The sequence below is a fragment of the Thunnus thynnus genome, chromosome 15, assembly GCF_963924715.1.
Source record: "Thunnus thynnus chromosome 15, fThuThy2.1, whole genome shotgun sequence".
NCBI classification, from domain to species: Eukaryota; Metazoa; Chordata; class Actinopteri; order Scombriformes; family Scombridae; genus Thunnus; species Thunnus thynnus.
The window spans coordinates 11,642,584-11,655,275 of NC_089531.1; the positions used below are offsets into that span (position 1 = coordinate 11,642,584).

Below are 12,692 nucleotides of genomic sequence, written 5' to 3' on the forward strand. Positions count from 1 at the left end.
AAAAAGGAAATGTGTGGTTGCCTGCATCATCACTTGGGGGGGTGGGGGGATTCTGACATCCTGTAAACACCTCTTGCTGGAATAATCTGCCAGAAATATCATTTGAGGACAAGCAGGCGTAGAGAGAGAGAGAGAGAGAGAGAGAGAGGAAAACTGAGGTGGTGAAATGTCACGCAATGAGAGAAATCCATCTCATTCAAAAGGTGCCTCTTTGTTGAGCAGTAATGGGATGTTCCAGCCCAGTGCCTGTGCGTTTTCCCAGTCCCGGGCTGTCGCTTTAAGACAACGATAGCTTTGTGTCTGATTAATTCAATGTACGGCAACGCGTTAGTGGAGAAACCTTATTAGACAAGCTGCCACACACAGAGAGAGAGAGAGAGAGACAGACAGACAGAGGAGAGAGGAGAGGACCACTGAAAGCTTTAGAAAACACACCTGAAGTTATTATTAGTAAACCGTGGGTGTTATTAAGATGAAGACATCTTGAGGATGGCTCGTTTGGAATAAAAGTCTGCATCGCCGCGCACGACAGGAGGGGATTTTTTTTTTCTCCCACCACTAGCTGGAGTAAAAATACATCCGATCACAGGAGGAGGACAGAAGATCGGAAGGCATGTCGTCGGAAAAACACGGTGAGGTGTCTTTTTTTAATTGTCTAACATACGTACATGGCGCATTTTGAAGCCTAATTGGCAGCCTAATTGAGCCACTTCTCATCCAACCCCTTTGAGATGTGTGAATACAGCTTTATGTGTACATCGCTTTTTCTTTTTTTTTTTTGTAGCGTCTGATACACATCAGGCTGACTACATCTTTTTTTTTTTATCCCATCTGCATTTTTCCCCCTCAGCTCTCCCTCCTTGTCAAGATCTCCATCCGCTATTTATCTGCACAGCGTTGTTTCTGTAGGATGATGCGCCGCTGTGTGGGTGCAGCCTGAGGGAGAGGAGGGGGGGCGGAGGGGGGGGATCAATATAAGGCCTTAAATTACACAGAGGAGAGTTTACAGTGACATAATCAGACTTAATTTGATAATGTTTTTATGTCATGTGGAGTTTTTTTCCCAAGCTTTTATTGTTTTATTGCACAAAATTGGAAGGAACCCCCAACTGGCGACTTTAAAATGTATTATGGGGTTATTGTCATTTTCTTCACTCTGTATGTCTCATTATCATCATTACGCACAGGCCCACATATTGTACATCTTCTCCTCCTGCTTATAGACATTATGTGGGTGTCCTTTGCGCGTGCACGCATCATGAGACTCGCCTTCAGGTGCGCGTGTTCAACAGGATTTTTAATAATAACGTCTGGTGCACAATAAGACACATTTTGACTCTCCGGTTTTCTTCTCCGTCCTTCAGGATGTGAAAGCGCCAACTGATGGAGCTCAAACAGCTTTACAGCAGAAAAAATAAATAATAAAGATGATAAATAGTGAAACCTATAAAGTTACCACACACTGTAAAGGGCAGGATGTTCAGCACACTGCAGCAGACTGCAGTTTGAGCTGTAAAAACCCTTATATATAGGCTACTGTTCAAATTTTAACCATTTTTACATTTGCGAGAAGAAGAAAAACACCTAAACACTTTTCTTTAAGCCTGAAATTTGATGACTTATTCTAATGTGACCCTGAATATACAAAAATGTGAATATTTCAACTTTGTACAAACATTTTTGTGCAGCTGATGCACATTTTTGTTGTATGTGCGTTATGTTTCCCCCCTTTTTTAACATAGGACCATTATATAGTGTGTAAATGTTAAGAATACACTCTCTCTGCTCTCTGAAAGCTTCATTAATCACCAGTTTATCTGTAACTGATCAGGTATTCATGTATGATTTGTGGCAGAGAGACTAATCATACATATGCACTGTGACAGGTCAGAATATGAACAGCATGAAAGGGTTAATAAACTCTGTGTGGTCAATTAATCCAGGGATGACCAACAACAATCCAGCAGCTGATGTAGCTGTAAGGGAACCACTTTCTGATTTTCTGAGAAGGCATCCTTTATAAAGGGGTTATAAGCATTAATTAACGGCTAATTCATGGTTAACAAATCATTTACTAATGCTTTATATATCATTTATATGCCATTAACAAGCATCAGTTTTGGGGTGCCAGGTTGTGAAAAACCCCTCCTTTCTATACCACCAAAACATTTGCTTTATCTAATTCTTTAAGAAGACACCTCTGATATTCAACCACTTACTCTGTGGAAAGAGCTGCAGGACATCCAGCTAAAAATCCATTTATCAACAATTTATAACATTTTTAGTTGCAGATTATTTTCATTAATGACTTATTAAATATAACTGCAGACCTGATGAATTAGAAAATGTGAAACACTTAACACTTTTAAGACCTGATGACTTATCAGAAAGTGGTACCGGCATATTTTTTTAGGGCTGCAACTAACAATTATTATCATTATTGATTAATCTGCTGATTCTTTTCTCGATTAACCGATTGTTTTGTCTATAAAATGTCAGAAAATAGAGAAAAATGGCCATTATACATTCATAAAGCTCAAGACGACGTCTTTAAAGGTCATCATAGGTCAGATTTACATTCCAAAATCCAAAGAAAGACATTTATCATGTACAGTATGGCAGAAAAAAGCTTCATATTCTCACATCTGAGAAACTGCAACCACAGAATATTTGACATTTGTGCTTTAAAAAATAACTAAATCAATTACTCAATTATCAAAATAGCTCTCTATTCATTTTCTGTCACTCAACTAATCAACTAATCACTGCAGCTTTAATATTTTTATTAGGATGCAGCTATGAATAACACACCAGAATACAATTTCTCTATTGTAATAGTGTTGATATCGTGATACTGTGGCTACTGTACATATCACATGACTCACACTGAGAAGGAGGGATTTTGGCCCATAAATTCAGAGATGCTCAGTAGCTGTTGAGCATGTTCATGTTTCCTTTCCTTAAAAGGCACTTTGTCTGCAGCTAAATGCTGCCTGTAGTACTCACTGTTCCTCCATCTACTGATAGCTTATAAATCATGTATAAAAACATTTTTGTAGCATTTGTACGAGTCACTCATCACTGACACATTGTCTCCAACTCTGTTCGTAATTATGACATTGACATTTTTATTATTTTAAAGTTGCCATCACTTCACTTCACTACTGATTAGACTGTTGACACAATAACCCTCTGAGGCAAATTTGTCATTTTGGACTATATGAATAAAATTGTCTATATGATAACTACATACTATCGCTACATTAAAATGTGATTATCAGATGGAGCAAAATCCTCATTAATGCTGTTAATTGCACCTGTGATTTTCCTGCTATTACAAGAAAAGTCAGCTCATAGCTGCTACTTAGAGACAAGGAGTAAATCTAATCCAATTTCATCCCTTTTGGTAAATGTCACCACTTTCAGCTTGACTAGTAAAATCTACAATTGTATGATCATTTTCTAGTTTCAACTAATTATCATTTTAAAAACTATGTATTATAGTATATTGACTGTTGAGATCATGATTCGGAACAAAACTATAAGATTGAAAGTGTCGAAATTCATCAGCAGTGAAATAGTGACGTGTAAACAATTTAATTATAACTATTAATTAATAAATATGAGCAATTATTACATAATGTTTTTGCAAGAAGCAACTGACTAATGAAATGTTTATCTTAAAATATCAAAGCTCTATATGATTCAATTAAAAAACTATCCTACGTTTAAAGAAACATAAATCAGTTATTAGTACATTAATTTAATAAAACAGGAGCTGCAACATATGGAATCGCTAATAAAATATATGAATTAGTCAATTATAGATTAATGAGACCTGATAGACTGTAGTGACTAGCAGAATTATGCTTGTGAGTTACATTTTGCAGATGAACGACTTGTGATTAAATTAACCACAAGACTCCATGCATCCACTCCACTTATCTGGGTCTGGTCCGCTGTGGCAGCAGGTACACTAAGGAAGCTCAGGCCTACCATCATTAAGTTCTTTTTTTAAATGAATGTTGGTGCTTTTCTCTCCTTGTAATGCCTGCTGTAGCACAAAATACAGTTTAAAGTCAGGGTTTTGACCTATCTTTGATCAGGATCGAACTGAAAATCCACTACTTCCTGGTTTCTTGTGTTTTGATAGAAAATAAAGTAAATAGTTGAGATGTCACAGGCATGGGCTCGTAAACGCCAACAGCTCACTCCATGTATTTTGTCTCTCACATTTGCCAAGCTGCTTGTCACATCACCATGACCTTTTAAAGGTGTCCCTTCCACTCGTACTCATTCCTTTCCCTTGTGTCTGTTTCTGGTCCAGCTCCTGCTTGTGACAGGAGATAGGGACTGTTATGTAAAGTCGGTCCCCGAGCACAAGTCGTCATCCGTCATTGCTCAGCTGCTCTGCTCTCTGACTGCCTCCTGCTCTCCTTCTTCAAGTCCTCCAACCTCACCTCCATCTATCTCTATTTCTCTTCCTGCTCTTCTCATCCCTCCTCATGTCCCTGTCAAAACGGATTACTGTAACCTCCTACGAAAGCACGACATCCTATCAGTCATTTTCAAACAAACACAAAGGAAGCAAGAGGTGTTCACCATTTAACGCTCAGACGTCCAAAAAGTGGACAGATGCTTCAGATGAAGCAATCAGATGAAGTTCTTCATGCCACATTTCCAGCTGTTAATAAATATTGTTCTGATGGGAGTGAAAGAGGAACAAGGCTTTTCTTCTTTGGAAGTGAAAATGCCAATCACTTGTCATCATTAGCACACAGACATGACAGGTTGGAAAATATCAGCCTTTTTTCTTTCTGTGTGTCTTTGTGGATGTTATTTGATGTCGTGCTGAGGAGCTGTGGTCTGTGTAATTGTTTTTCTCCTCCCCAAGAGCTGAGATAAGACACGTCGCATTCTACATGCGGACGAACGTGTAACAGTGCTCGAGTTAGATAACATGCCCTCACCCTTACATCTGTCTCTTTTATTGTTCACCCACCATTCTTTCTATTTCTGATTGTTCTCCTACCTGCTTTTTTCTTATCTCTTTCTCTCTCTCTTTCCCAGGTCTCGATGACTCTGGCCGTCAGACCATGCAGCCTCCTCCGTATCTCCCCGGCCCGCAAGACCCCAACGTACCCCAACACCCCAACATGGCTCCCGCGCCGGGCACCCAGCCCAACTATCCTCCGCCACCTCCACCTCCAGGCTCAGAAGGCTACCTCCAAGAGACGCAGTTCCACTGCAGCCCACTGGGACCCCCGGGGGCCCAGCAGGGCTACACAGTCCAGACCCAGGGACCCGGAGGCACCATGCCTCATCCTCCCGTAGGATACCTCCACCCGGGCTACCCGCTTCAGCTGCAGCCCTGCACAGCTTACGTACCCGTCTATCCCATGCCATCGGTGAGTCAGAGACTGCTTTTAGAGTTTTCACAGGTCTGATATCAGGCTGCTGCAGAGTTACACCGATCTCTGCTCAAACTTCTATATATACATTTATTTTCACTTCATATCACAGCTAGCTCTTATATTTTTCCATCCTTAACATTTACAGATTGGATAATCGGAAATTTATTTTATGCCAAATTCTGTTTTTTTTGTCTACTGAACTATACATTTATTCAAATGTTAGCATGTTAGCATTATAGCACACATTTATCTCACATGCAATTTGGCAGCAGCCACAGCTTTTCTTAACATTTTAGATGAGTATGTATATATATTTTTAAGGAGAGGGTTATTCAAACAGGGGGAAAATGTTTAGAGCAATATTTGAAACAGTTGATTGGGTTTTTATTGATTTAAACCCAGATAGATTACAGATACATAAGCACAGAATGTTCACTGAATAGACACATGATGTAATTAGATGATTATGATGTGACTGGTGATTTTGCTACATACATATAAACATAATTAATTTCCCTCCTGAGGTGGGCCTGTGTTTAGTTGAAACATCAGAAATAAAATTAAAGGGAGCCTTGATTTAGTGTGTGTGTATTCCTTGTATCCCAATTTAATAGATTTTTGTATCCAGCACACGACTACTCAGACTTATTCTTTTATAAGAACATAAATATACAACACAATAGACAATATTTTGTGACTGAGCACCAGGTTATTTGATTAGTCCAAACACGACTGCATTGCTTCATTTGTATGCAGTTTTCTAGCTGGTGACACTTGGGGGAAAGACTTAATTTGTGCAGCATTTCACAGACAGGACAATTATAAGTGCTTCACATAAGACACTGAAAGTAAAACAACTGACATGTACTGTATGACATTTGCATAACATTAAGTATTTTAAACCTGGCAGGTGAGATGGCATCAATAACCTTCATCATTTTAGAATTGATGTCTGTAAGATCAGTGATTCACAACCATGTGTTTGCACATGAACAGATAAAACCATCCACAGCGATACCCAGCTCTAAACTGAAAGTGGTTCAATTATAAATGTGATTGTGAGTCATTAAATGACTGAAAGTGCAACTGTTTTCTCACCATCAAGTATCCTAATTTTAACACTGAGCTGTGAATAGACTGGTCGACCATGGCTGCTGCCCACTGTACTCTTATCTGTTACTTTTAATAGGATAAACATTGAAAAACCCCAGAAATGTATCATTAATGTTTTCCAACTACTTTATGTTTGTCTACATTCCACAGAGTTACACAAATCTACAGCAGTGAGTGTAGATTTGTAAGTAACATGCTCATCTTGCAGGCCAGCTGCAATCTCACAAATCAATCATCGCTTCAGACATTTCCTGCCACGCTGCTGATGGAGCTTAGACATGCATGACTCTAATACGTGCAACTGTTGCATCAGCACAGAGACTGGTGGCGTGTTTCGTTGAACAGAATGAACACATGCAACTAACTGAAAAAATACCCTTATACACACAATAGAGGCAATTTACACAAATACATACAATTTTGAACACTGTTTCATTTGTAGAAGCTTAAAGCACCAATGCACTCTGATATCTCATCTTAGGTCTTGCAGCTAACAGTAAGATGAAAGATATGAATGCACAGAAGATACAGAACCTGAAGAGTCAGCCATGTCTGAGCTCTGCAGGTGGTTTTTAATAAGGCGAACCCGGCGAAAATTGTCCAGTTGGCTTTGAAGGCTAATCTTCAGAGGCTCTGCACTGTGATTAACTTGCCTCTGATGTCTCGTTCTGCTACCAGCTTGTAAAAAAAAATCCTCTAAATCAATTTGACAGACTGCTGTCAAAAATGCAAATAAAGCCCTTTTCCCTATTGCTCCCTGTCCAGCAGCAGTAATCCTAACAAGCTCTGTGTCCCTCCCTCTGTCGTGCCTTTTGCTGCTGTCCTCTCTTTGCTCGTGTCACCTCGTTTCCCCTGTCTTGAGTGGAAAGTGCGATGTAAGCTGCCCTTCTGTTTTTAAAAAGGTACGTGTGCTTACTCCCTTTCTCCTTCTCTCCTTCCTCTCAGGGTCAGCCCTACATGCCGGCCGGGGGAGGCCACCCAGGCATCCCACCGGGGCAGATTCATCCCATGCAAATGCCGCCCAGCATCACCCTAATGGACCGCCGACCGCCACACGACTACCTGCCCATCGCCGTGCTCACCACCGTCTGCTGCTTCTGGCCTACAGGCATCATTGCGATCATCAAGGCAGTGCAGGTTAATGCGACTTCACAGTATCTTTTTTGATCTTTGGATTTCATTAACATAATGTCGCTTTTACCCGGGACTTTGGAGTGTAAATCTATCCTAAAGTCATTTTACTCCCCATTTTTATTCAGCAGAAATAGACTCGCCTCATAGAATGACATCAAAGTTTGTGATAAGAATTTCTAGTATGCATAATAGTAAGATATAGCCCTCTGATTTTATTCATATGAAGATACAAAACTAGTAAAAAGACTGTAACTGTGGAAGATATCCACTTTATTTGACTAAATCAGGCGGGCGAAACCTCATATTATCTTCAGATAAACGTTTAGATACATTTTTGCTCAAAATGAGGACTGTGGATTTTGTCCGCCATCCCCCATCATCTGGAGGAGATCATGTAATGGTTAATATGAACATTGCTGAATGATAACAGGAAGCAAAACATTCACTATTACATTTGATTTCAGCACAGATAAGTCATGTACTTTGTACAGGTTTGGACTGCAGACAAAGTAAAAAACAATTAAATAATGTAATTTCTGTCAATTAAGTGTGAATAGACAGTGCTGAGCTGATATTTTCAATACTTTGAAATTATGCAGAATCAAGAAATATTGTCAACAAGGAGATAGAAATTGCAAATGTCAGTCTTTAGTGCTTTTCTTCAAAAAAGAGCAAAATACTGCTGCTCTCTTATAGTTTTTATTCTCAGCAACGTCATCCATATGACTTCTGCATAAAAAGGCATGTTTTGCTCTTTTTCAGACCCTTTATTGACACTCTTTAACATACAAGTTAAGTTGAGCGTGATGTTAGAAATGTAAAGGCTCAGTCTGGTGGCTCTCATAGCTCATGATGCCTGTTGTTTGCCTCTGTAATGGCAGACCGTGCTGACCAACATGCACCCAACGGACCACATTACGTAACGGCACCATTGTCGGTGCAACAGGATAGAATGGATTTTTTCCTCTGGGCCTGCTCAGCTGGCTTTGAGTTGAGTTGAGCTGACAAGGCATAGACCCACCGGTCTGAGCTGTATATGTTGTTATGGTGTGTTAATGTTGTGTGGAGTGGCCTCTTTCTGCACATCCAGGCCGTGCTGCAGTGAAATCGATCCATTCATGGTGTTTTAGCTGTTAACCAGGATCTCTCCTGCTCCCACTCGTGCATCTTCTTCTTACATAACTTACATCCTGACTTCTCTTCTCTCCCACACACCCGTCCCCTCTCTCTCTCTCTCTCTCTCTCTCTCCACATCATTTAGGTGCGTACGGCGATAGCCAGAGGGGACATGGTGACAGCGGAAATAGCCTCCCGTGAGGCACGCAACTTCTCCTTCATCAGCCTGGCTGTTGGCATCGCCTCCATCGTGCTGTGCACCATCCTCACCGTGGTAGTCATCATCGCCTCTCAGCACCACGACGACGACTGGGAGCCATAACTACACGCGGCGTCAGACAGATGGGAAATCACGGCATAAATTAGCTAGCTAACTACTCTTGATCGGGCGGAGGAAATAGGAGCACTGATAATGTACTCAAACTGCTACTGCTTGCTGCTACACACCGGGTCTGCACGCTGGCCCTCTGTGTACATTTACACACACAGCTGTGAAATAACCTGCTGCCATCAAACACACACCGACGACCAAAAACAACCAATCACAGCTGATGTCCAAATGCCAAATGCAAGCAGCTATCAAATGAGGCCCAGTATTGCTGTTAACACAGCGACCATCTTAATATTTACACTCAGTTATGAGCTGCAGGAGGGGCACAAAGCTCCTTGCATTAACAATTCATTTGACACTGATTAATTCATAGTGATGTAGTTAAATGAGAGGATAGGTCACTTTGTGTTTCAGTTTCAAATATTCCAAATGACCAAACAGACCCACGCAGTAGTTGTAATTAGAGGCAACATAATCAAAGAGTTTTTTTAGGATAGTGAAATGCACATTTTAATTATAAAAGTATACGTGTGTTTTCCTCTTTTGAAACTGTGCCATGTTGAAACAGTGTGCTACTATTGATTTACAGAATAGTATTATTGCTGGTGCACTTGCATAAGAGACTGTCAAACTGATTTAAAGTGTTAGAGGGGGGTGATCAATACACATTTAACACACCAAATGGAGACTGACAAAGTGACTGTCTAACATAACCAAACACGAGAGTATTTATTTGAGATTGGTTGTGTCTATCATAACTTATGTATGACGTGTTTATTTATTTAAAAATCTGTTATTTATTAATTTATTCTATATCTACCCATGTACTGACTTTGTCTGCTATGATTTACAGTATATCACTAGTTAACACTTTGAAATTGGCTTAAATTTGATATCTTATGATGATGATATTGCACTTTGTAGTAACCGGATGAGATGACGCAGCTGCTTACATTCATAGTTCTTATAGTGCATGATAAAAATTAATTCGTTTTGAGGCTAATGGGCTTTTAGTGCAAAAATAGCTTATCTCCCAGCTGTTGGTGGGAGCATTTCCTAAAATTTCTAGAAGTGTGTGCTACAGTATTTTTCAAAAATGTTAAACAAGCTCATGTCAAAACAAGAAAATGAGACACTTTAGATGATAAGTATTTGAACTTTGGGTTTAAATAGGTTTGCAAATGTTGTTTTCGCAAGTACTTTAGAAGTGTATTGGGCTATTTTGTGTTGCACATCTCTTAGCTATTTAATCTCAGACACTGTATATGAAACTTTAGCGCAATGTTAGACTTATGAGGCAACATAACCCCTGCATGTCATCCTCAGTTTGTTTCCATTTGTCTTAAATATTGAGGCTAGATGTGCAACTGTGAGCTCCTACAGTATATTTCACTGTTGTTCTACTGTACAACGAGTCAGGGTTTCCTTCAATATGAGTAGGGTTTCCATAATGTAGCGTTGAGCGGGAGCACTGTTGTTTTGTAAGTGGCTGTAACATTAACAGTATGAACTGCAGTTGTGGAAAAACTGAAAATGAATGTTTCAAATAGAAGAGAGAGAGAAAAAAAAATCAATGCCTATACTGTATTGTAGCACTTTCCTCTCTGTGAAATCTTTCTCCCCTGATCCTCTTTCTCTCTCTTTCTGTCTTTCTCCTGTCCACATGAATAATTGGACCTATCAACATATCTCTTCTGCCCCCCTCCCCTTTCCTCTGTTGGTTCCTATGATGATGCTATTTTTAAAAGAATTATACAGAGATATTAAAAATAATGAAAATTATGTTTATTGAAAATGATCACAAATAGAAAGTATAACTACAGTTTATACTAGTTTATATTATTATTATTATTTTATCACTAATGTATTATATTATGGACATTGAACACATCTGGGCTGGTATTTATCAAACTTTAAGAGCCAATTTAGGAGTAAAAATAAGTTTGATCTGAGTTTAATCTGCCGATTATGAAGCAACTTACTCCTACTCCTGTTCACATGTATGCTCTGAGCAGAAAAAAGCAAACCACATCTGCTGTATCGCTCGTCCCCCAAAAATCATCCTTACTCAGAGAGGTGTTTTTATGCACAAACATACAGTTTGTGATTGAAGTGAAGTTCTTTTTATTTATGTGGCATCTTTAATATTTCTAGAGGCAATCAACATGTGAAATTAACAGTGATCAAATGTATAAATGGGATGGAATAACAGATATTGGCTTAAAAGAAAACCAAACTGGAGCAGCTAAGGAGCTGGAAATAGTTGAAACTACCTTATCCTGAATTATGCTTATTGCTTTATCATGACTAATGATATTTTGTACAATCACTCTAAAACGTGTCTCCTAAGATGTGGGCTCGCCTCTCTTTATGTGTGACAGATACATCTGGAGCTTTCTTAAATTTAAAAGCCTTTTTAAGTCAAAAGAATTTTAATAAATAGTTTATTCTTAAAGAAATAGTTTGATATTTTGGGCAATACACGTATTTTCCTCTTGCAGAGAGTTAGATCAGAAGATTGATACTCTCATGTCTGAACACTACAAAGCTAGAGCTAGCGGCCAGTTAGCTTAGCTTAGCATAAAGAGCTTAGCGTAAACAGGGGGAAACAGCTAGCCTGGCTAAATCCACCTATACCAACATCTGTAAATTAAGCTCACTGATCAACACTTTATATATGGTTTGTTTAATCTGTACAAAAACAAAAGTATAAAAATGAGCTGGGAGCACAAATTTTCTCCACAGGTTGCCTGGCAACTGCTCCAGACCAAGAAATAAAATTGGGCTAACGCTAAATTGTCTTTTTTACACTTTGTTTTTTTGTACTAATTAAATTAATGAAATGTAACATGGTAATTAGTGATCTTTAGAGGTGCTGGAAGATGTATTTTGTTATCTTTAGACAAAGCCAGGCTGTTTTCCTCTGTTTTCAATCTGTGTGCTAAGCTAACCGGCTACTAGCTGTAGCTTCATCAGCTACTGTACAAACACTAAAGTGACATCAATCTCATCTAATCTCTAAGAAAGCGAATACAATACTCAAAATAAAACTATTTATTTATGCATTTGTGAGTAGGAGTAAAACTTTGTTATCTTACACTTGAGCTAAGTCCTTTTTAGCAGTTTGATAAATACAGGCCCTGACCTTATTTGAATGGCACGGTAATATTTCAGTGTTAAAAAAGAGTAATTGAAGCACAGTGCTGTTTAGTATTACTGTTGTACAGATGGCTCTGGCAGTGAGTGTGTGTGTCTACTCCTCATATCTAGTTTATATGGCGCTAGATAGGCTGCATCTCCCTGTGTGCTTTCTTCTAGGACTCCTATGTGCTCAACAAACATAAATCGTAGCTGTTTACTGTACAGCTGGGAGATGTGTTCCTCCTTTTTCTTTTTTTTGTTGTTGAGCTTGTAAATGCGACGGGTTGTTTGTTTAAAGAGGCGGCTGCCAAAAAAAAAAAAAACTGTACATGTGATTGATTCTCTTGGGATTTTATTATTATTATGTTCATGGATGTGTTGCAAACGCATTGGTTGTTTCTGACTTCAGTTGTTTGAGTAATGAATAAAAAGAGTCATTTTGA

General features: G+C 39.1%; 1 protein-coding gene across 1 annotated transcript; it reads left to right on the top strand.

Annotated features, from left to right (window-relative positions):
• The first annotated feature begins 147 nt into the window (after positions 1-147).
• Positions 148-12,692, top strand: prrt1 (proline-rich transmembrane protein 1). Its single transcript, XM_067612578.1, has 4 exons — positions 148-632; positions 5,071-5,408; positions 7,473-7,664; positions 8,923-12,692. The coding sequence occupies exons 1-4, from the start codon at positions 614-616 to the stop codon at positions 9,097-9,099; spliced, it is 726 nt and encodes a 241-aa protein (XP_067468679.1). The 5' UTR covers positions 148-613; the 3' UTR covers positions 9,100-12,692.